Source organism: Engystomops pustulosus, chromosome 9 (assembly GCF_040894005.1).
Source record: "Engystomops pustulosus chromosome 9, aEngPut4.maternal, whole genome shotgun sequence".
Taxonomy (NCBI): domain Eukaryota; kingdom Metazoa; phylum Chordata; class Amphibia; order Anura; family Leptodactylidae; genus Engystomops; species Engystomops pustulosus.
The window spans coordinates 4,586,254-4,611,102 of NC_092419.1; the positions used below are offsets into that span (position 1 = coordinate 4,586,254).

Consider the following 24,849-nt stretch of genomic DNA (forward strand, 5'->3'; position numbering starts at 1 on the left):
GTGACCATTAGGAGAAAGCCATCCCTAGGTCTACATCATGGTGGTAGCTACAGGAGGCGGCACAAGAGCAACCTATTCTCACGAGAGCAAAGGTGCGGACATTTCTCCTATAACAAAATGACTCGAAGTCCTGTAGATGCCAAACTCCACCCAGGGAGCATCATAACTACTAAGCAGTGGGTATTGTTACCTACAACGTGTAAACTGGTTATTCCCACTTCCCGGTTGCCATCACCAAATAGTATGAAACCGACACCTCAGGCTCCATATGGACCTTACATGGTGATTGGCACCATTACTCCCTCCATGTCCCTACGTGCCAAAGGCATATGGACCTTACATGGTGATTGGCACCATTACTCCCTCCATGTCCCTACGTGCCAAAGGCATATGGACCTTACATGGCGATTGGCAACATTACTCCCTCCATGTCCCTATGTGCCAAAGGCATATGGACCTTACATGGTGATTGGCACCATTACTCTCTTCATGTCCCTACGTGCCAAAGGCATATGGACCTTACATGGCGATTGGCACCATTACTCCCATCATGTCCCTACGTGCCAAAGGCATATGGACCTTACATGGCGATTGGCACCATTACTCCCTCCATGTCCCTACGTGCCAAAGGCATATGGACCTTTCATGGTGATTGGCACCATTACTCTCTTCATGTCCCTACGTGCCAAAAGCATATGGACCTTTCATGGTGATTGGCACCATTACTCCCTCCATGTCCCTACGTGCCAAAGGCATTGTCGCCTGTATCCACCGGCTGTGGCTTCAAAACCGATTTGGTCGACCTCCGCTGTAAAACAATCAACTTTATGTTTACAACCCCCACAAAACGATCAGAAGTCAAGCTCCACCAAATGATACACAAATTTCTGTTTAGGACAACTTAATTTTTACATTCAAAAAATGTTTTATCTGCAAAAAGACTGAAAACAAAACCATACACACACTGAATATGTGCAAAGACGTCCATGTTGTAGTTTGCCTCTAGGACTCAGACTCGTTTGGCTATAAAAGGTCACTTTATTGAGGTGAAGGAATTCGATGGAAGGAGAGGAGCCCTCCCTCCTCCGTGCCGCGGTCCATGGTTGGCGGAGATGACCTCTTCCTGAGTGCGTAGGTGTAGCTCTGGGTCACCACAGTGTTCCCGAGGTCATCTGTACGACTGTTCCAAGTGGTTTGTGGATCCCTTCTTGAAGCCCCTGCTCAGCTATCTAAGAAGCTCACGTCCCTGGTGCCTGGCGCTTTACAACATCTCCACAACCTGTGAGCTTCTCAATGGTGCAGTTATTTCTTCGCGAATAGCACCAAAACATATTGGACCCTCAGAACCTCTCACAGAGAAAAATAACTTTTGATGCCCTATCTCATTAAGAAAGACGACGACTTTATGTCCACGATGGATCATACCCTCCCCAACCTTGAGGTGGTGCCAAGAACACTCTTCTACCCCTATGAGTAAAAGTTACAACTCCCTTGTATGCGACACGGGCCACCCCTGACTTCAGGTCATCCATTACACCAAAGGCCCGGGCCATGGCCTTAAAAGTGTCTCTTGTTGTGTATTCCACCCTTACCGTCCTTCCACCGGGCACCTGCCCTTGCAGAACCTCTTCAGCCCTAACTTTGGGTGCCTCGTAAACTTGCCCCACAAACCAGGGGTCATAATTTTCTTTTAGGAGGTATGAAAGGTCTATTTTTGTGAAGGCCACTGGCTCCTGGTTCAGTTTAATGAATCTCAGATGTTGGTCAAAAAACTGACCTTGGCTGACGCCTTTCCTACCAAATGTTCTAGTGCGAGGCAGCTCTGGCCTCACGCATGCCCTGTCGAGTCTCTGCTCTGGCCGCCTGACCCAGTCATCCCAAAAGGCTGCTGGCCACTTGGGCTCAAGTTCTTCCCACAGCTCCCGAAGTAGCAGCCACCCGAGGCCTGGGAAAAAGTCAGAACGGTGAAGAATGGAGGCGCCTTTGGCTTCCACAATTGCCTCCTTCCCATTGTCGTTCCAGGCAGAGACGCACCACAGAGTGGGATCCTTACGAAGAAGGTAATGAGTGGACAAGAAGTATTCGTAGAAGTCTGGAGCCACTTCCAGGTCGTCCTCCACTACGATAGCCGACTTGTAACCCATGACCCTGAAGATCTGAAAAACAATTTTAGGTTATATATAATCAAGGTTTATTATACACGAAGCAGACCTCAGCACTCGGGGATTTGTGACACTAGTTTTGCAGTTAAGTAGAGCGGTCAGCATTGTGAAAGTATAAAAAGACAAATTCAAAGGGCAAAGAACATTAAAAAAAAAAAAATCTGCATAAAAAAAGTGACTTGTACATCGATCTATCATTAGCTATCTGCAGCTGTTTAGCAGAGGTTGTAAATTGCCCCCCAGGCTAATCTCCATTTGCCATCCTTTGCCATGGGAAGCCGTATAGTAGAGCTAGAGATGACAGGAGGCTTGTGGAGAGGGGCTGTAGGACCTGTAGTGATGCCACAAGCATGAGACTCGCACGCTTCAGACTGGCCAATTACAAACAAGCTGTCCTGCATCATTTGAAAGTACTTAGTTTGATGCAAAGGACCTTCAGTGATGTCACAAGCATGTGACTCATCACATGCTTCAGATCGGCCAGTTACAAACATGCTGTGCTGTTCTGGCTTCATTGCCCTGAGCTGATGTCATAACTAGGAAGTACCCCCCCCCACCTCAGGAATAGCTGAATCTATATCTAATGTTATATATACCAGATATATCTCAGGTTAGGAAGAAGCCAGGAGCAGGATACAGGTATCGTTGGAATTGTTATCAAAGTCTCTCTGCAGCTGTGCTAACACTAGTTTTTGGCAGTAACGTCTCAGTTACACTTTAAATTATATTACAATTCTTCAGGTTTCATGAAGTTTCTGCCATCATAAAGAGGATCCGCTAACTATAAATCTTTTTGTGAATACTTAGATCATCTTTTCTTTGCCTACGTACCAGGAGTGTTGACAACTGCTCCATATGGTCATGCTCTAGAGATCTGCCTTATCAAAAACTACACAGTTTTGTTCTAGACGGTCAGGACTTACCTGGTTAAGTGCCCATCTGTAGTGTCTGGAGATCTTATAATAGCCCTGAAACTTTCTATGTTCTGGGGGAGCCGGCACCTCGGAGAGGTCTGGCTGACTTATGTGAGTGATGGCATCTCCATAAGAGTCAATAACTCTGGAAGTTTCTGCATGGCCACAGTCCTGGCTCACGATGATGGGAAACTGCTCTGCTGAGGGACGGTATTTGAGCAGGGAGTCCAAGCACTTCCTGACTGAGGGCCGGTCACAAGCTACGACCAGGACTGGAATGACTGTTGACTGTGATTCAGGGGCCACAGATGTCGGTGATGGAGAAGATGCATTGAAGAGCCGCTGAGGCAGCTCAGGACCACGTGCAGCATTTGGCGGAGCCGGGCGGCGGTTAAGCAGTCTGCTATAGTGGTGGATTTGTTGGAGAAGATCCTTCTGTTTCTCCAACTCGGCTTCTGCGTCTTCAGCCAGTCGGATTACATGTGCTGTAAGGTCTGAAGCGTCGGGAGCTTTTGGGCGGCTCATGAGGTAGAGTAGAAGAATGGCATTCCATGAGATAAATAGGGCCGCCCCCCAGGCCGCCACGCTAACCTTGCGCGGCATTCCCCTGGGGGGTCCCGATATGTACTAAGATGGGCTAGCTTCTCAAACGATGGACTTCTGGCTTTCAGGACTTTTAGTTCATGATACGTTGGGCCTGCACAGTCCAGCACGAAAATCTAAGACAAATCGGTTGACCAATACCGTCAACACAACATAGATGTACGGAACGATGGGGTCTTCACAAATATATCAATGACTGCACCATGGAGAACTTCTTCACACTTGTAGGTCTTCTTCAGGCAGAGCAACTTCACTGACCTGTAGGGAAACGGGAAGCAATTAGTACAACTGCTGCGCCAAAACGACCAGCCAAACGTGTGACTGTAAAGACCATAAACATCAATGACTATGGAGAGGGTTGTGTCCCGTCACGTCTCTACGACCTTCACATTCCCTAGTCATTCTGAAGGCTCCACCATCCCCTGCGCTGTGCGAGGAGTCCAGTTTACGAGGCTCATCACACGTCACATTGTAATGTTATCTCGCAACCACAGTCCTGAGTTACAAAACACCAGAATGGAGTCAGGAGATTATTGGCAGCCGTGGTAATTGGCCAGGATATGGAGTCAACGACCTGGGGCTCTCCGGCCGCTTGCTGCGTATAGACAACGATAGATAGTTTTAATGAGTGATTGGGGGAGACAGCGAAAACAGTTAATGAGGAGCGGCCAAGCAGGAGGCGGCTCCAGGGTGGGATGGAGGGACATCGTGTACTCGGGGGGAAATGTAGGACTTTAGCAGAAGTGATTTAGACACTTTTACAAGCCGGGGGCATCATTTTGAGTTTCTATTAGTAAAATGGCATTATTTTTTTTACGAAGGTGAATCCCACAGGGGGGAGAGGGGGGGGGGTGGACAACTGTATTATATTTTGCTTCCATAAGGTAAAATAGACAATTAGGGTTAGGGGACAATTTTCTTCCACTCATTACCGGAAGACAATTTGCCCATGTAGAAGGACCCTTAGCCAACAATGAACTCTCCAAAAAGAAGTAGGATTCTTAAGGTGCCCCAAAACATTACCCTACACTAAACGGTAATCTCAAATCTCAGAAAAACACGGCCTGTATCTGAATACGTGGGTCCTTAATGCATTAGTAATGGTAATCGTAAATCTTACTGGGCAACTTCTGTAACCATCTGAGATGTCCTTCATCATTATATGTTGGGCCTTATCTCCCTCAATAAAAAGGCTTCCCGATGCTGGAGGGATGAGCTCCAATGAGTTGATAGGAGGAGCTTTCGGGAGTTGGAAGGAGGAGCTCTGAGCTTCAGTGTTAGGGGTGGAGCTAAAATCAGTTCCACAACATCTCTGAAGGGTAATGAGTTGAGGCATAAGCTCCTAGCCCCGGAGTTAGAGCCTTCCGTCCTTAGGTCAGACTCACACTCCACTGACTGACCAAATTAATACATTTCAGCCCTAATCAGCAGTTATTTTAGCTAACCAATCACAAACCACCTCTGGGAAGTAGTCAACTTAGACGAACATTTGCATCCAATAACTGGAAGACAGAGATCTCCTTCTCGTGGAGCATCTCTCACTAGGCTCTACTAGAACTACGGCTTCAGGGACTGGGGGTCAATAATCTTCATGCAGGAGTCAAGTCCCTCCCTCTGCTTCCATCTTCCAGGGCAGAACATGGGGACTTTGTGTGGATTTAGGTGGTGGTTTCCTACATCTGCCAAGGTGAATAGCCCTGAGGTGCCAGATATAGTGTGGTCTCCACTACAAGTAGTTCCCCATGGTCCCCAGGGCTGTGGTTTTCTACTTTCAGTCTTACTAAAGTTCCCCAATTTTTCCTTTAACCCCCCACCTGCCGGCTTCCTGACATTGTCGTCTTTGGCGATTGTCCCCCTACCTCTCCGGTTTCCTGACCTTGCTCTCACCCTCCTACTTCTCCTCGTTAGATTATCGCCTTTCTCTTCTAATAAGGGATTGAACGTTTTAAATAGCAAGTTAACCAGATTACAGAAGAGTAAAAACGGCAGCGGGGGGAGAGGCAGGGGGTCGCATGATACCGGGCTCTGCCATATGGACACGACGGGAAGTGAAAGAGGCCAAGAGAACGGAGAATAACTGCACAGTCTGCAATGGTGAGAGCCGGAAATACCGGGGTACGGCAGCCACGGCCACAACTACAGGGATTAATGGCTCTCAATAAGGACAGGGAGACTTCCCCTCGGGGCATTTCATGTTACAGCCCTATCGGGGGTCACATCGGGGATGACCGGTTGCCTTCTTCAGGCTTGTGGCTCATTGTTGGGCGTAAAGTCGAAGGGAACACAACCAGAACCGACACCAACTGCTCCCTAATCCACAATGTGAATGCGAATCACAGCAAAATCAAGACCCGATCCCTAACACATGGAACCATTCCCCATTGTGCCAAGTCCTAGACTGCCGTTTCACGGGACCAAGGAAGTCAATGAGCACTCCCTGCAATGGTCTGGGGGTCTTGACAGTCATTCAAAAAACTTCCTGAGCTTTACTAAAGAGATTGGTGAGGATAACAAAGACAGCGCCACTCGTCCTAACAGGCAGAGCCTGGTACTGCAGGCAATCAACTGGATGAGAATATCTGAAAAGTTAACTCCTTGTTCCTGGACAACCCCCTCCTTGCCCCCATAACCTGGTTATCCTCAATCTTGACTCCCCTCCAGAACAAAGAGGTAAAACTATTCTTTGTTAAAGCTTCACAATTTCCCCCCCCCCCCCCTTTTCTTCAAAAATAATAGTAATTGTGATTGTAGTGTATCTAGTGAATGGTTTCCCCCCTCCAGGTGTCTCCATAAGAAAGATTTTGGTGAACGACCATGGACAGACAGTTTTAACCCCTTCTCATGGTCCCAGCGCACAACAAACTAAAGCCTCTGGATTGTCTGGCGGGTCATGCTGGTACTTATGGTTCACATTGTGACAGATGGAGGCAGGGAGAGAGTAAGCGGCGGCTGTAAAGGAAACCAAAGACTCCAGAAGCCGTAAAGAAGAGACAGAACTTCAAAGAAAAGTGTCAGAGTCAGAGAGAGGCAGGGAAGAAAAGAATATAATCCGACCTGTAGATCTCAGCGACCGCTCTGCCCCGGGAAACTTCTTTCAGAACTTTCCAAACTTATTAGTGTCCTGTGGTCTATCCCCCGAGCCTCTGGTCTATCCCCCGAGCCTCCCTGCTGTCTCTCTCGCTCGCTCCTCGGCTTTTTCCTGCTCTCTTCAGGAAGTCAGCGGAATAAGCATTAGATTACAGACACACATGAAAGAGACAGCCCCAAGAAGGCGGGAGCTCTCATTATCCACTCCGAGACAGACACGGCACAGGCGGCAGTCACATGCAAAACTAAAACTACACAAACCCTGGAATAGGGGGGGTCACAGCGTGCATAGCAGAGCTGACCCTGCGCACCTACAAGGTGATGCTACATGTCACCCATGAATCACCCTACATACATCATACCCGTAGGTTAGAGGAGCAGACCTTACAACTTACTCAACACCCCCCCCCTTTATCTTACTACCCCCTAAGGCTCTAACCGTAACACATAGCACTGCCCTCCCACGCAGGTTACTCTGATGTTACCCTCCAAATATGACTAATTAAAGGGCTACACAACCAGTGACAGACATCAGAGTGATCATGGAGGGAGTAGAGGATCTCCAGGACTTTACTCCTACAAGTGGCTTCTGTCCAGCTGATAACAGGGAACAATAACGGCCTTTAAGTATCTATTGGAAGATCCACAGGGCACTCTATAAGTACATAGAGGGTCACATCTATATTTATGACGCCACGATTGTGAAACCTTTCAAAGGAAATCAAAATCCATCATGTTACCAGAGCCCCCCCCCCCCCCGAGCTGTAGATTCAGAGGCTGTAACAATGAGCAGAACACGTCTCCCCCACTCCCTCCTGCCTCTGAATCTAGAAGCAGCAGAAAGTGCAAAAAGAGGAGAGACCTGCTCTGCTCATTGTAACACCCCGTGAAGATACAGCACAGAGGGGGCTCTGGTAACACTCCCATGAGCCCTTTAAGCTCTATAGCATAATTTTAAAAGTTGATTTTAAAAGGAGGGAGGCCATGGATAAGAAATAAAAAAAGATACAACAGACCTGGTGCCTGGATCTATGAGTAATGTCCCTGATTTATCAGGATGGAATTTGATGGGAGATTTACTTTAAGGCTGTTACCCAGAGTCCTCTGTTCTCCTCCCCCCTCCTCCTCGCATACACATTAGATGCTCTGTGGCCGGGTCTGGATGTGTGTGCAGTGAGAAGACAGAAAGTTGCTGCCACAACCTGTGGCGTGGGTCCGTATGGTGGTTTAGTGTCCAAAAACCACCCCAAAAATGTGACCTCATCACAGGGTCCTATGGCGATCGTGATTACGCCATTGGACCAGGATTTAACGATCTACGTTCTGATGACCCCTCAACTGGGACTTCATGTCTGAAGAGACCTCAGAATTAGAATGAGCGCTGCAGTCCCCAAGCACAGCGCCACACACAGTATAGTGGCTGAGCCTGGTACTGCAACTCAGCCCCAGTCACCTGAATGTTTACTGCAACCAGAAACGCCCTTTAAGAATACTGATAGAAAGCCCAGGTACAGTCAGGTATACAGAGGTCACACAGCCGGGGTCTTCTCACCACCCCCCAGATTAGAGACTAGAGGGACAAGTGCGGCCATGTGACGTCACCAAACCGGAAAAACTGCATTCATTGATGGGCGATAAAGAGCGATTTCAAAGTCGTATTGGAGACTACACAGGGGGGGGGGGGCAGTATCGAATGCTTGAGGGGCTGGGGGAAGGGGGTCCCTCTAGATCCGTTATTACCCAGAACCAGTTCAGTCACTAAAATCCTGTACACACAAGCCCCCCCGAGCTCAAAGTAACTTATTATTATTGTGTATCTCTCTCTACATGTAACAGGTTGCTCAGGATGAACAGGTCCACTATAGAGCATGTTATACTAGAGGGAAGCATTTGTCTAGGACCTCCTGGAATATCCCTTAAAAGTACAGGGCAAATCTTCAGAGATATTTGGGGGCCACACGTGTATATAGACATGTCTCCTCCCCGCTGTCTATCTACCAGCGCTACGACAGGTTTATCTATAGGGTCCTGATTGAGGAGCTTCATGAGAAGATCATGTGCCCCGCTCCCTCTGTAGTATATATATATACAGGTCGCCCTTCTATAGGGTCCCTGCATTGTCTGTTCCCCACCTCCCCTCCCCCGGTCGGAGTCCTATAGCCGTTGTCCAAAGGTGAAGAGATCCCAGCGTCCGGTTACTGATTAATCCGTGACTCGGCGTGAGACTCCATTACATACATCAGATGTAGGGGACAATAAATGTAAAGTACTGAGGCCTCCTCCCCTGTATAATAGAGGATTACAGCCACCATCACCTCCCGACACTGCTGTGCTGGACATACAAGCACTGAGGCCTCCTGACACTGCTGTGCTGCATGTACAAGCACTGAGGCCTCCTGACACTGCTGTGCTGCATGTACAAGCACTGAGGCCTCCTGACACTGCTGTGCTGCATGTACAAGCACTGAGACCTCCTGACACTGCTGTGCTGGACATGCAAGCACTGAGGCCTCCTGACACTGCTGTGCTGGACATACAAGCACTGAGACCTCCTGACACTGCTGTGCTGCATGTACAAGCACTGAGGCCTCCTGACACTGCTGTGCTGCATGTACAAGCACCGAGGCCTCCTGACACTGCTGTGCTGCATGTACAAGCACCGAGGCCTCCTGACACTGCTGTGCTGCATGTACAAGCACTGAGACCTCCTGACACTGCTGTGCTGGACATACAAGCACTGAGACCTCCTGACACTGCTGTGCTGGACGTACAAGCACTGAGACCTCCTGACACTGCTGTGCTGCATGTACAAGCACCGAGGCCTCCTGACACTGCTGTGCTGCATGTACAAGCACCGAGGCCTCCTGACACTGCTGTGCTGCATGTACAAGCACTGAGACCTCCTGACACTGCTGTGCTGCATGTACAAGCACTGAGGCCTCCTGACACTGCTGTGCTGCATGTACAAGCACTGAGGCCTCCTGACACTGCTGTGCTGCATGTACAAGCACTGAGGCCTCCTGACACTGCTGTGCTGCATGTACAAGCACCGAGGCCTCCTGACACTGCTGTGCTGCATGTACAAGCACGGAGGCCTCCTGACACTGCTGTGCTGCATGTACAAGCACTGAGGCCTCCTGACACTGCTGTGCTGGACATACAAGCACTGAGGCCTCCTGACACTGCTGTGCTGGACGTACAAGCACTGAGGCCTCCTGACACTGCTGTGCTGGACATACAAGCACTGAGACCTCCTGACACTGCTGTGCTGCATGTACAAGCACCGAGGCCTCCTGACACTGCTGTGCTGCATGTACAAGCACCGAGGCCTCCTGACACTGCTGTGCTGCATGTACAAGCACTGAGGCCTCCTGACACTGCTGTGCTGCATGTACAAGCACTGAGGCCTCCTGACACTGCTGTGCTGGATGTACAAGCACTGAGGTCTCCTGACACTGCTGTGCTGCATGTACAAGCACTGAGACCTCCTGACACTGCTGTGCTGCATGTACAAGCACTGAGGCCTCCTGACACTGCTGTGCTGGACATACAAGCACTGAGGCCTCCTGACACTGCTGTGCTGCATGTACAAGCACTGAGGCCTCCTGACACTGCTGTGCTGCATGTACAAGCACTGAGGCCTCCTGACACTGCTGACCGAGCTCCCCCTAGTGGTGGCTGTATATGCAGTCCTCTCCTGAGCTCCCCCCAGTGGTGGCTGTATATGTAGTCCTCTCCTGAGCTCCCCCCAGTGGTGGCTGTATATGCAGTCCTCTCCTGAGCTCTCCCCAGGGGTGGCTGTATATGTAGTCCTCTCCTGAGCTCCCCCCAGTGGTGGCTGTATATGCAGTCCTCTCCTGAGCTCCCCCCAGTGGTGGCTGTATATGTAGTCCTCTCCTGAGCTCCCCCCAGTGGTGGCTGTATATGTAGTCCTCTCCTGAGCTCCCCCCAGTGGTGGCTGTATATGCAGTCCTCTCCTGAGCTCCCCCCAGGGGTGGCTGTATATGTAGTCCTCTCCTGAGCTCCCCCCAGTGGTGGCTGTATATGTAGTCCTCTCCTGAGCTCCCCCCAGGGGTGGCTGTATATGTAGTCCTCTCCTGAGCTCCCCCCAGTGGTGGCTGTATATGCAGTCCTCTCCTGAGCTTCCCCAGTGGTGGCTGTATACGCAGTCCTCTCCTGAGCTCCCCCCAGTGGTGGCTGTATACGCAGTCCTCTCCTGAGCTCCCCCCAGTGGTCGCTGTATACGCAGTCCTCTCCTGAGCTCCCCCCAGTGGTGGCTGTATACACAGTCCTCTCCTGAGCTACCCCCAGTGGTGGCTGTATACGCAGTCCTCTCCTGAGCTCCCCCCAGTGGTGGCTGTATACGCAGTCCTCTCCTGAGCTCCCCCCAGTGGTGGCTGTATACGTAGTCCTCTCCTGAGCTCCCCCCAGTGGTGGCTGTATATGCAGTCCTCTCCTGAGTTTCCCCAGTGGTGGCTGTATATGCAGTCATCTCCTGAGCTCCCCCCAGTGGTGGCTGTATATGCAGTCCTCTCCTGAGCTCCCCCCAGTGGTGGCTGTATATGCAGTCCTCTCCTGAGCTCCCCCCAGTGGTGGCTGTATATGCAGTCCTCTCCTGAGCTCCCCCCAGTGGTGGCTGTATATGCAGTCCTCTCCTGAGCTCCCCCCAGTGGTGCCTGTATATGCAGTCCTCTCCTGAGCTCCCCCCAGTGGTGGCTGTATATGCAGTCCTCTCCTGAGCTCTCCCCAGTGGTGGCTGTATATGCAGTCCTCTCCTGAGCTCCCCCCAGTGGTGGCTGTATATGTAGTCCTCTCCTGAGCTCCCCTCAGTGGTGGCTGTATATGCAGTCCTCTCCTGAGCTCTCCCCAGTGGTGGCTGTATATGCAGTCCTCTCCTGAGCTCCCCCCAGTGGTGGCTGTATATGTAGTCCTCTCCTGAGCTCCCCTCAGTGGTGGCTGTATATGCAGTCCTCTCCTGAGCTCCCCCCAGTGGTGGCTGTATATGCAGTCCTCTCCTGAGTTTCCCCAGTGGTGGCTGTATACGCAGTCCTCTCCTGAGCTTCCCCAGTGGTGGCTGTATACGCAGTCCTCTCCTGAGCTCCCCCCAGTGGTGGCTGTATACGCAGTCCTCTCCTGAGCTCCCCCCAGTGGTCGCTGTATACGCAGTCCTCTCCTGAGCTCCCCCCAGTGGTGGCTGTATATGCAGTCCTCTCCTGAGCTCCCCCCAGTGGTGGCTGTATACGCAGTCCTCTCCTGAGCTCCCCCCAGTGGTGGCTGTATACGCAGTCCTCTCCTGAGCTCCCCCCAGTGGTGGCTGTATACGCAGTCCTCTCCTGAGCTCCCCCCAGTGGTGGCTGTATATGCAGTCCTCTCCTGAGCTCCCCCCAGTGGTGGCTGTATATGCAGTCCTCTCCTGAGCTTCCCCAGTGGTGGCTGTATACGCAGTCCTCTCCTGAGCTCCCCCCAGTGGTGGCTGTATATGCAGTCATCTCCTGAGCTCCCCCCAGTGGTGGCTGTATACGTAGTCCTCTCCTGAGCTCCCCCCAGTGGTGGCTGTATATGCAGTCCTCTCCTGAGTTTCCCCAGTAATGGCTGTATATGCAGTCATCTCCTGAGCTCCCCCCAGTGGTGGCTGTATATGCAGTCCTCTCCTGAGCTCCCCCCAGTGGTGGCTGTATATGCAGTCCTCTCCTGAGCTCCCCCCAGTGGTGGCTGTATATGCAGTCCTCTCCTGAGCTCCCCCCAGTGGTGGCTGTATATGCAGTCCTCTCCTGAGCTCCCCCCAGTGGTGGCTGTATATGCAGTCCTCTCCTGAGCTCCCCCCAGTGGTGGCTGTATATGCAGTCCTCTCCTGAGCTCTCCCCAGTGGTGGCTGTATATGCAGTCCTCTCCTGAGCTCCCCCCAGTGGTGGCTGTATATGTAGTCCTCTCCTGAGCTCCCCTCAGTGGTGGCTGTATATGCAGTCCTCTCCTGAGCTCTCCCCAGTGGTGGCTGTATATGCAGTCCTCTCCTGAGCTCCCCCCAGTGGTGGCTGTATATGTAGTCCTCTCCTGAGCTCCCCTCAGTGGTGGCTGTATATGCAGTCCTCTCCTGAGCTCCCCCCAGTGGTGGCTGTATATGCAGTCCTCTCCTGAGTTTCCCCAGTGGTGGCTGTATATGCAGTCCTCTCCTGAGTTTCCCCAGTGGTGGCTGTATACGCAGTCCTCTCCTGAGCTCTCCCCAGTGGTGGCTGTATACGCAGTCCTCTCCTGAGCTACCCCCAGTGGTGACTTTCATCCCTCTATGTCAGGCGCTTGGATTGATGGAATTTCCACTCGCTCATCTCATAAACAATAGCTTGTAAAAGATATAAAAGGTCCTCACCTGCTCCGGAGCGCCATCTCTCTGCCGACTTCTTCTGCCATTTTTCGTCATTTTGAGGTCATGGCTGATGGCTGCCTGAGGGAAACAAGGAAACAAAGTAAAAAAATAAAAAATCCAAACAGTGCACAAAGAAAATTCTGACAGTTTATTGGTTCATAAATATATATCGTGTGAAGAAAAAAAAATTAAAGGGAGGCTCCACTTTTCAGTCAGATGTGCGTCTGCTTCACAGCAAGACCAAACCGTAAACTTCTACTTTTATCTTGAAGTCAGGAAACCCCAATATCTCGCAGGTCACACGTGGGAATCTCCGGGAAGACCGATCTCCCATTGTCCGGATATTCTCATCACACGGGAGGCCGGATTCAACCGGATTGTGTTTGTCTTCCGAAACCACATCCAAATATTGTCAGAGGGAGATTCCACATGAGCTGCAGAACTAGCAGAAGCTTAAAGGGAACCTGTCAGCAGGTGTGACCAGGCTGCAGCCAGGGCTATGTATGGTCCCTGGAGAGATGTGGAATCATGCATATGTTTTTAGTAGAAGCAGGACTGTGACTGCTGTGCTGTGAGATCTCTGCATTGTGCTCTGAGTGGCAGCTGGAATATTCACCCAGAAGCTGTAACTAAGAGCAAAGGGGTGGGGCTTTGGAGCAGCTCAATTCAGAAAGCGAAAAGCTACAGCAGTGTGAGGACACGCCCCCAGCGCACAGCTACAATCCTGGATTATATTTCATAGTCTTGCTGCCTCCTAGGGCAAGGAAGCAGCAATGTTCTATAACATTGAGAAGGGTGGTTGGCATCAGCGTGCACCTACCTCTAACATATGGAGACATAAAGAGGCAGAAACTCCTATCACAGTTACTAATAAGCAGATCTGTGCAACAGGACCCTAGAGGCCTCAGCGCTCGGCCTCCCTGACCGTATACTTATGGTATAGAGAATATAGATGGGAAGGATAATCACATTGCTCCCTTAGTAGGCGGAGAGGAGTCCATCTCTAAATGGTCATGTGATGCTGTGCTGAGGCCACATGGGATTGACAGCAAAGTGCAGAAGATGATATAGGAAGGAACCTAAATTCAAGACGGACATATTAAGTAGAGGGGGGGGGGGGGGGGTTCAAGAAAGCAGCTAACGAATACATTTCATTTGTTCCCCAGCAGATAATGCAGCAGTAAGTTGGTGACAATTCGGAAGCTCTGTCCAGAACAGCAGAGCGGCCGATACAATGATCTATCAGCGGGATCGCAGTCACGCCAGGAAATCGCTGCTCTGAGGAAGTGGTGATAACCTCCACTGACCCCCGTACAGCATCACAGTGCAGTCTGTGGTTGTGGGGGGAGGGGTCTGCAGGAAATCAGAATCTACCCCCCCCCCCCTGTGACTCTCCCAGAACACAAGAGGACGGGGGTCAGTGAAGATTTTGCTGCCTCAACATTTCTATCTGTTGTTTTTCACCGTGGTGAGAGGACAGAGGGTTCCTGTTTGGGTCACAAGTAACAGATAAACGGGTCAGGAGAACTTACAGAGAGTAAAAATGGAAAAAGAAGCGAAACGTTCTCCGAGAGATTGGATTTCCAATGGTCAGAAGGGAAAGCTCTGCATGAAAGGACATTTCCCATTACGTGTAACCTGACAGAGGAGAAATGGGTAATCTGGACTATTGATAGAAATACGGTGGGACTGAAAGTCCCCGGGGGCCGCCCTGGATTGTATCTGTTCAGAAGCCCCAGGAAGCACAAGGACCAGGACTAAGTTTCGTCTGGCGCTCGCTAGAAGATTGTTATGAATTCAGGCAGCGCTCAAAAGACAATCCATTGGAGAGGAGATGGACACGGAAAACCCATTTAAACAACCCGGGAGGAGAACCCAGAAATCTACAGCTGTATCCAATTCTAGAAGTTCTGATCCACCACAGCGAATGTCCTCATCCACACACAAGAGCAAAGTCTGATCCGAAAACTTTGTCATAGAATAGAATTTAGGATGGAGTTTATTGTCCCCAGAGGTCGCATTAACTCCTCACCACGCGTCATAGACGCGTGATGAGGCGCCATTACCCCCCAAAATAATTGCCATGCGTAAAGATACGCTTGGCAATTATTCCGTGTAGCGCGCAGGCTGAGCGGCCCGGCGCACGCTGCAAAGGAGGGGAATGACAAGAGCGATCGCAGCGCGCGCCGGGCCGCTCAGCAGGATGCGGAGCGCCGACCCCGCGATGCTGCTGCTCCAGGTCTCAATGCCCGCCGCAGCGGCCAGCGGTCATGTGATCCCGGCGGGACCTGAGAGAGGTGCCGGGTGAGTGTGAGCCGCGGCCGGGGGTACACTGCACTCTGTGTATGCGCTGGGTGAGTGTGTGCTGCGTGTGTCTGCCATGTGCTGTGAGTGAATGCTGTGTGAGTGTGTGCCATGCGCTGTGTGTGTGGTGAGTGTGTGCCATGCGCTGTGTGTGTGGTGAGTGTGTGCTGAGCGCTGTGTGTGTGTGTGGTGAGTGTGTGCCATGCGCTGTGTGTGTGGTGAGTGTGTGCCATGCGCTGTGTGTGTGGTGAGTGTGTGCCATGCGCTGTGTGTGTGGTGAGTGTGTGCCATGCGCTGTGTGTGTGGTGAGTGTGTGCCATGCGCTGTGTGTGTGGTGAGTGTGTGCCATGCGCTGTGTGTGTGGTGAGTGTGTGCCATGCGCTGTGTGTGTGGTGAGTGTGTGCCATGCGCTGTGTGTGTGGTGAGTGTGTGCCATGCGCTGTGTGTGTGGTGAGTGTGTGCCGAGCGCTGTGTGTGTGTGTGGTGAGTGTGTGCCGAGCGCTGTGTGTGTGTGTGGTGAGTGTGTGCCATGCGCTGTGTGTGTGGTGAGTGTGTGCCATGCGCTGTGTGTGTGGTGAGTGTGTGCCGAGCGCTGTGTGTGTGTGTGGTGAGTGTGTGCCATGCGCTGTGTGTGTGTGTGGTGAGTGTGTGCCATGCGCTGTGTGTGTGGTGAGTGTGTGCCATGCGCTGTGTGTGTGGTGAGTGTGTGCCATGCGCTGTGTGTGTGGTGAGTGTGTGCCATGCGCTGTGTGTGTGGTGAGTGTGTGCCATGCGCTGTGTGTGTGGTGAGTGTGTGCCATGCGCTGTGTGTGTGGTGAGTGTGTGCCATGCGCTGTGTGTGTGGTGAGTGTGTGCCATGCGCTGTGTGTGTGGTGAGTGTGTGCCATGCGCTGTGTGTGTGGTGAGTGTGTGCCATGCGCTGTGTGTGTGGTGAGTGTGTGCCATGCGCTGTGTGTGTGTGTGGTTAGTGTGTGCCATGCGCTGTGTGTGTGTGTGTGGTGAGTGTGTGCTGAGCGCTGTGTGAGTGTGTGCTGTGCACTGTGAGTGTGTACCATGCGCTGTGTGAGTGTGTGCAGTGGTGTGTGTGCTATGTGCTGTGTGAGGCTGCTGTGTGTGAGTGTGCGAGGGAGTGAGTGAATGCTGTGCACTGTGAGTGTGTACCGTGTGGTGTGTGTGCGCTGTGCGAGGGAAGGAGGGAGTGTGCGCTGTGCGAGGGAAGGAGGGAGTGTGCGCTGTGCGAGGGAAGGAGGGAGTGAGGGAGTGTGCGCTGTGGGAGGGAAGGAGGGAGTGTGCGCTGTGGGAGGGAAGGAGGGAGTGTGCGCTGTGCGAGGGAAGGAGGGAGTGTGCGCTGTGCGAGGGAAGGAGGGAGTGTGCGCTGTGCGAGGGAAGGAGGGAGTGTGCGCTGTGCGAGGGAGGGAGTGTGCGCTGTGCGAGGGAAGGAGGGAGTGTGCGCTGTGGGAGGGAGGGAGTGAGTGAGTGTGCACTGTGGGAGGGAGGGAGTGAGTGAGTGTGCGCTGTGCGAGGGAGGGAGTGAGTGAGTGTGCGCTGTGCGAGGGAGGGAGTGAGTGAGTGTGCGCTGTGCGAGGGAGGGAGTGAGTGTGCGCTGTGCGAGGGAGGGAGTGAGTGTGCGCTGTGCGAGGGAGGGAGTGAGTGTGCGCTGTGCGAGGGAGGGAGTGTGCGCTGTGCGAGGGAGGGAGTGTGCGCTGTGCGAGGGAGGGAGTGTGCGCTGTGCGAGGGAGGGAGTGTGCGCTGAGGGAGGGAGGGAGTGTGCGCTGAGGGAGGGAGGGTGCGCTGAGGGAGGGAGGGTGCGCTGAGGGAGGGAGGGAGTGTGCGCTGAGGGAGGGAGTGTGCGCTGAGGGAGGGAGTGTGCGCTGTGCGAGGGAGGGAGTGTGCGCTGTGCGAGGGAGGGAGGGAGTGTGCGCTGTGCGAGGGAGGGAGGGAGTGTGCGCTGTGCGAGGGAGGGAGGGAGTGTGCGCTGTGCGAGGGAGGGAGTGTGCGCTGTGCGAGGGAGGGAGGGAGTGTGCGCTGTGCGAGGGAGGGAGGGAGTGTGCGCTGTGCGAGGGTGTGTGTGTGCGAGTGTGTGTGTATTGTGCGTGGTGAGCAGACAGATGATTTTTTTTTTTTTATAAATAGCGTCTATTAACATTATATACGGCTATTATATATTATTTAGTTATATGTATTACCGAAATTTTCATACTCCTCCTCGACTAAAAATACTCCTCAAAAATAGTAAGAGGAGTATTTTTACCCTTTGGGAAAAATGTTAGTGCGACCTCTGATTGTCCCCATAGGGGAGATAATAAGTGTCACAACATCCACTAACACATCGGAGGAGAGGCGCAGCCGGCGGACCAGCGCAATGTGCCTGGATAACATGGACTCCACAAATATATCATAAGTTATAACACAGGAGAATTATGACATTTCTATATTTCTTCATTCCTGATTTATGGACTTAGGCCAAGGTAGAAAAATATTTATTGGTCTTTGGGTCCACCAAAGATAAATCTCCTCCTCACTGCGCCGCACGCTGCAGCTTCTTCTTCTCCTCCTCCCTGCGCCGCATGCTGCAGCTTCTTCTTCTCCTCCTCCCTGCGAAGCACGCTGCAGCTTCTTCTTCTCCTCCTCCCTGCGCCGCACGCTGCAGCTTCTTCTTCTCCTCCTCCCTGCGCCGCACGCTGCAGCTTCTTCTTCTCCTCCTCCCTGCGCCGCATGCTGCAGCTTCTTCTTCTCCTCCTCCCTGCGCCGCACGCTGCAGCTTCTTCTTCTCCTCCTCCCTGCGCCGCACGCTGCAGCTTCTTCTTCTCCTCCTCCCTGCGCCGCACGCTGCAGCTTCTTCTTCTCCTCCTCCCTGCGCCGCATGCTGCAGCTTCTTCTTCTCCTCCTCCCTGCGAAGCACGCTGCAGCTTCTTCTTCTTCTCCTCCCTGCGCCGCCCGCTGCAGCTTCTTCTTCTCCTCCTCCCTGCGAAGCACGCTGCAGCTTCTTCTTCTTCTCCTCCCTGCGCCGCACGCTGCAGCTTCTTCTTCTCCTCCTCCCTGCGCCGCATGCTGCAGCTTCTTCTTCTCCTCCTCCCTGCGAAGCACGCTGCAGCTTCTTCTTCTTCTCCTCCCTGCGCCGCCCGCTGCAGCTTCTTCTTCTTCTCCTCCCTGCGCCGCCCGCTGCAGCTTCTTCTTCTTCTCCTCCCTGCGCCGCACGCTGCAGCTTCTTCTTCTCCTCCTCCCTGCACCGCCCGCTGCAGCTTCTTCTTCTTCTCCTCCCTGCGCCGCATGCTGCAGCTTCTTCTCTGATTGTCTGCAGGGTGCACCGCCAGAAATATAGTTGAAAAAATTCAAAAGTTTTGCCACATTTGCATACACAGGACCTGTCTTATTACCAGCCGAGATGCCATATGCCTCCTCACGATGCAGGTTCTTCTGGAGCTCTTCCCAGACCAGTGATGAGAATGGCAGCTCCATCGGGACATCTTCTACAATCAGAACAGCTGGAAGCCATTTATGGAGGCCAATTATAGTAGGTCAGACGTAAGAGGAATGAAATCAAAGGGGAAAACCTTTTTCATATATATATTAAATTAAAACTGGTCATAAAAGTGGAATATTGGCCACGATTGGCTTCGACTTTCTTGGGGTTTTTGTTTTGGAAGGAAGATGTGAAAGGAACCGTGTGGAAAAAAAATGGGTCCACTCCTTTATCCTGCCACAAATAGGGTCACACGGCTGAACATCCATCCACGTAGCCGTCACGTAATATTACACACGACATCAACTGACTGGAGAGTTGTGGTCCCCCCTTCGGAGGTCACTTTTTGAAAGATGGACATAGACCTCAATCCAAAAAACACAAGGCTGCCCCTCTATTAGGTCAGTGCAGTCAGGAAGGGTCAACGCAATCTGTAGGAGGCTTCGCTAAATTTCTGGCTTCTTCCGGATCCACGCTACAGGGGGGGGGGGGGGGAGGATGGGTTGTCATTCGCCATCATGATATTAGAGTATAGGTTCTGGCCTTTAATGAGGGCTCAGACTGAATGGAAAAATGTGAGACAACATTTGGTCTTAGTTGAAGCAGAAGCCCATAAGATTTCTGCCGGATCCACGAAATACTGATCGGAGCCATGATTAAGCCACGAGCCATGATGTGGGCAGAGCGCTGAATGGCTTCACACGGGGATAGAAGGATATGGACTGAATAGTAAATGCAGAACTAACTATGCAAACTAACCTGGGTCCTAAGTACTGTTCATCCTGAGCCTGCTGATTCTTGATCTATAAAAGAGACCACAGCATATTTAGTACAGAGCGGATACAACCAGGGGATAATGTCGGAGCAGATATTGTATGACACAGAATTGGATCCTTCTTATTGGAACGGTCAGTATAAAGCCCTTAGTTACTTGCCCTGGACTATGCCTTTAAGATGAAACCACAGAACATTGTGTGCCCGGATAGATGCCAGCGCCTGGATTACTTTTTTTATTTGCTGCACATTTTTCCCTTTTTGAGATCAGTCTGGTATGTAACACGCGGCCGCCTGACCACGTGACGGATTCTGCTGCCATGTGGCGTCCAGACCTGGTATAGACGAGTACGGGACAGGATCCCCCCACCACAGTCCACACTGCACCCAGCGATCAGTGCCAGACCTGGTATAGACGAGCACGAGACAGGATCCCCCCACCACAGTCCACACTGCACCCAGCGATCAGTGCCAGATCTGGTATAGACGAGCACGAGACAGGATCCCCCCCACCCCCACAGTCCACACTGCACCCAGCGATCAGTACCAGACCTGGTATAGACGAGCACGAGACAGGATCCCCCCCACCACAGTCCACACTGCACCCAGCGATCAGTGCCAGACCTGGTATAGACGAGCACGAGACAGGATCCCCCCACCACAGTCCACACTGCACCCAGCGATCAGTACCAGACCTGGTATAGACGAGCACGAGACAGGATCCCCCCCACCCCCACAGTCCACACTGCACCCAGCGATCAGTGCCAGACCTGGTATAGACAAGTACGGGACGGGATCTCCCCCACCACAGTCCACACTGCACCCAGCGATCAGTACCAGACCTGGTATAGACAAGCACGGGACGGGATCTCCCCCACCACAGTCCACACTGCACCCAGCGATCAGTGCCAGACCTGGTATAGACAAGTACGGGACGGGATCTCCCCCACCACAGTCCACACTGCACCCAGCGATCAGTGCCAGACCTGGTATAGACAAGCACGAGACAGGATCCCCCCCACCCCCACTGCACCCAGTGATCAGTACCAGACCTGGTATAGACGAGCACGAGACAGGATCCTCCCCATCCCCACAGTCCACACTGCACCCAGCGATCAGTGCCAGACCTGGTATAGACGAGCACGAGACAGGATCACCCCCAACCCCCAAGGTCCACACTGCACCCAGCGATCAGTGCCAGACCTGGTATAGACAAGTACGGGACAGGATCCCCACCACCACAGTCCACACTGCACCCAGCGATCAGTACCAGACCTGGTATAGACGAGCACGAGACAGGATCCCCCCCATCCCCACAGTCCACACTGCACCCAGCGATCAGTGCCAGACCTGGTATAGACGAGCACGAGACAGGATCCCCCCACCACAGTCCTCACTGCACCCAGCGATCAGTACCAGACCCCACACACAGTCCACACGGCACCCAGCGATCAGTGCCAGACCTGGTATAGACAAGTACGGGACAGGATCCCCACCACCACAGTCCACACTGCACCCAGCGATCAGTGCCAGACCTGGTATAGACAAGCACGAGACAGGATCCCCCCCACCCCCACAGTCCACACTGCACCCAGCGATCAGTACCAGACCTGGTATAGACAAGTACGGAACAGGATCCCCCCACCAAAGTCCACACTGCACCCAGCGATCAGTACCAGACCTGGTATAGACAAGTACGGGACAGGATCGCCCCACCAAAGTCCACACTGCACCCAGCGATCAGTACCAGACCTGGTATAGACAAGTACGGGACAGGATCCCCCCACCAAAGTCCACACTGCACCCAGCGATCAGTACCAGACCTGGTATAGACGAGCACGAGACAGGATCCCCCCCACCAAAGTCCACACTGCACCCAGCGATCAGTACCAGACCTGGTATAGACGAGCACGAGACAGGATCCCCCCCACCCCCACAGTCCACACTGCACCCAGCGATCAGTACCAGACCTGGTATAGACAAGTACGGGACGGGATCTCCCCCACCACAGTCCACACTGCACCCAGCGATCAGTACCAGACCTGGTATAGACAAGCACGAGACAGGATCCCCCCCACAGTCCACACTGCACCCAGCGATCAGTGCCAGACCTGGTATAGACAAGTACGGGACAGGATCCCCACCACCACAGTCCACACTGCACCCAGCGATCAGTACCAGACCTGGTATAGACGAGCACGAGACAGGATCCCCCCCCACCCCCACAGTCCACACTGCACCCAGCGATCAGTGCCAGACCTGGTATAGACAAGTACGGGACGGGATCTCCCCCACCACAGTCCACACTGCACCCAGCGATCAGTGCCAGACCTGGTATAGACAAGTACGGGACAGGATCCCCCCCACCCCCACAGTCCACACTGCACCCAGCGATCAGTACCAGACCTGGTATAGACGAGCACGAGACAGGATCCCCCCCATCCCCACAGTCCACACTGCACCCAGCGATCAGTGCCAGACCTGGTATAGACAAGTACGGGACAGGATCCCCCCCACCCCCACAGTCCACACTGCACCCAGCGATCAGTGCCAGACCTGGTATAGACAAGTACGGGACAGGATCCCCCCACCAAAGTCCACACTGCACACAGCGATCAGTGCCAGACCTGGTATAGACAAGTACGGGACAGGATCCCCCCACCAAAGTCCACACTGCACACAGCGATCAGTGCCAGACACCCTCTCCCCCCGGGGCATCATAGCGTCACTTTGGTCTAGTCCTGTCATATTCATCATCTCTGAAAGCTTCTCCAGCTTTGTGTCAAGTAGTATCTGCTCGCAGAGGACCACTGCTTATTAACCCCTTGCAGGGAACCCGTCAGTAGCTATAATCGTACAGATTGCAGCCAGTGTTACATATCATCCTTGGCGACGTGGCATCAGACCTTTGCGTATAGTAGCAGCAGCAGGACTGTGACATATGGATTTATATTCAAGAAATTTTTGCTTCTCTGGGGGCGTGTGGGGGCGTGTCCTTACACTGCTGTGCTCTTAGCTCTGTGCACTTACAGAGGTTACAACCCTGGGATATGAATCCTGGCTACACAGAGCACAAAGCACACAGAAGTGTAATTCATTGATTCATTCTATAATCAACTTTCAAAATGATGCAAATGAGCCACAAGAGCTCTGGGGGCGTTACCAGATTCCCTCAATCTACACTGTCGCCCCTCCCTCAGCACTTTCCCCCACCCTTTGCCTACTGAAATCACAGAGTGCAAGGGGGAAGTGCTCCTGCAGGTGTAACATCCTGTGAATCTTCAGCATGGAAGGGCTTTGGGATACGCCCCGGTAGCCCTTCAGGCTCGTTAGAATAATTATATAAGTTGATTTTAGAAGGAAGGAGACCATGGATAACAAATAATAGAAGATTATACAGTCACGGTGCCTGGATCTATGAATAAGGATGACTCCATTTAGAAACTGAATGAAAGCCCCCGGAGTGTAGATGATGAAGGACGCAGCTTAACAGCGGTGACGGCCAAGAATCTGATGATAATGTCCTTACACCATCCATCAGATTTGTCACCCTGAAGAATCCCTTGAAGCTTTGTGATGTCAGTGCCCCCAGGTACATACATGACGTCTCCCAATCAGACACAATCCTGATGAATCACACGTGCGACTTACAGAACACACAGGAAACATTACAATGTATATGGGCACAGGTGACCCCCACAATGACTACCGAGCACCCCGACATCTGTAACCTACACACCGAGACATGGGGTCTTACAGCTGGGATCTCTGACAATCCGGGGAGCGGAGGTGCCCAATACTGAAGGTGCCACTGCTGAGTGTACGTGTGTCTCCGCTAAAGGAAAATCCACTTACTACCCGCCACACACAGGAGCAAGTGTCTGGAAGCCGAGCCGTGATTGGTGGATAGAAACCAGCTGTGGGGGAATGAAACGTGAGCTCCGATTGGTTTCCATGGCCAAATAAAGCAGTTCTGCCCTCAGATACAGACAGTCCAAGTGATGAGCCTGCCGGCAACAGACAGTCACTGAAATAGAAAGTCCGAGACAGTCGGACATAGATACATATTAAATATTTTTTGTTAACCCCTTCTATTTTGTTGCAGCTAAGAGCAGTTATTTACTGTCCCGGGCGACGCCAGGAGCTATAGCGAGTATATATATACACACATGTCTGCACGTCCACCCTGAGCTGGGTATGGCTGGACACACATGCTCAGTCACTCTGCCCTCACTCAGGTCTATGTGCATAGCTGGATGTAGCCAATAGGAATAGCTCCTTGCCCTGCTTGTCAGGAAAGGAGCAGAGCCTCTACAGTACAGGGCAGAACACGGGAGACTCCTATCAATGGGAAATGATGCGTTAGGTAGGTTATCGGGCAGATTCCTTGCAGTAATTGCCGTTCACCACACGAGAGGAGACGCTGCCTGAGGGTCTCAGTGAAGGGACACGGCTGCTGGGAGTTGTAGTCCACATTGGTAGGGCTGTATAGTGTCAGGCTCCCCCCAGGTCATGGTTTGGGGTCCACACACAGCAGATAATGGACTCCAGACACCGATACACACACAGATGAGTCTGATGACGTCACTAACGCACCACAAAGTCACAAATGGCGTCACTGCAGCGTGACGTCAGCTTCACCTACCCTGGAGGGGTCACGTGGCGGCGCCCCCTGCCTCAGGCTCCTTCTGCCTCTCCCTCTGTTGCCTTCTTTCTACCCCACCTCCTTCCCCCCTCCTGGTCGTTTCCACTTCCGCCGGAAGCCAATACTAGGACGCGGTCACTATAGCAACGGGCGCATCTTGTTCCCCCCTCGCGAGGCAGAGACCCGGGGCTCAGTGCGAGGGACTCGGCGGAGGGATATGCGGGGTATCTGCAGAACTAGAAGCGGATTCATACATATAAATCTACAGGTGCAATGTGACACAAACTAGAACTGTGATTGGTCAGGTAAGGGCGGCCAGGGTCACGTGCAGGTTACCGGAGCACGCCATTGGTTGTGCGTCCTTCTAATGAATATCTGTCTGCATAGAGGAGCCATTTTTCTGGATCCATATAACATTCATGAAACGGAAGTTTGTCTCCGGAAAGATGGCGCCCAACTATACTTGTAACGCAGGATGTTGGAGACACGAATTAAAGGGAACCAAAAACAAACTCAAGTCTGACGTCATCGACTGG

General features: G+C 52.5%; 1 protein-coding gene across 5 annotated transcripts; it reads right to left on the reverse strand.

Annotated features, from left to right (window-relative positions):
• Window positions 1-901: 901 nt before the first annotated feature.
• On the reverse strand, window positions 902-24,551 carry MGAT1 (alpha-1,3-mannosyl-glycoprotein 2-beta-N-acetylglucosaminyltransferase). Of its 5 annotated transcripts, XM_072124599.1 has the most exons (5): window positions 24,314-24,551; window positions 19,654-19,697; window positions 13,131-13,205; window positions 3,086-3,937; window positions 902-2,156 (listed from the first exon to the last, which is right to left on the reverse strand). In XM_072124599.1, the coding sequence occupies exons 4-5, from the start codon at window positions 3,677-3,679 to the stop codon at window positions 1,404-1,406; spliced, it is 1,347 nt and encodes a 448-aa protein (XP_071980700.1). In that variant the 5' UTR covers window positions 3,680-3,937; window positions 13,131-13,205; window positions 19,654-19,697; window positions 24,314-24,551; the 3' UTR covers window positions 902-1,403. The 5 variants fall into 5 exon arrangements, with proteins under 5 accessions (XP_071980700.1, XP_071980699.1, XP_071980701.1 ...); XM_072124598.1 differs by lacking the exon at window positions 19,654-19,697; XM_072124600.1 differs by lacking the exon at window positions 19,654-19,697 and having other exon boundaries at window positions 13,131-13,194; window positions 24,310-24,551.
• Between the last annotated feature and the right edge of the window lie 298 nt (window positions 24,552-24,849).

Bases quoted from the DNA above. Each gene is read 5' to 3' on its own strand.
- MGAT1 (XM_072124602.1), bottom strand. From the start codon at position 3,679: ATGCCGCGCAAGGTTAGCGTGGCGGCCTGGGGGGCGGCCCTATTTATC. The intron at 2,157-3,085 runs GTAAGTCCTGAC...ATTGTTTTTCAG, and splicing joins ACAGATGGGCACTTAACCAG to ATCTTCAGGGTCATGGGTTA.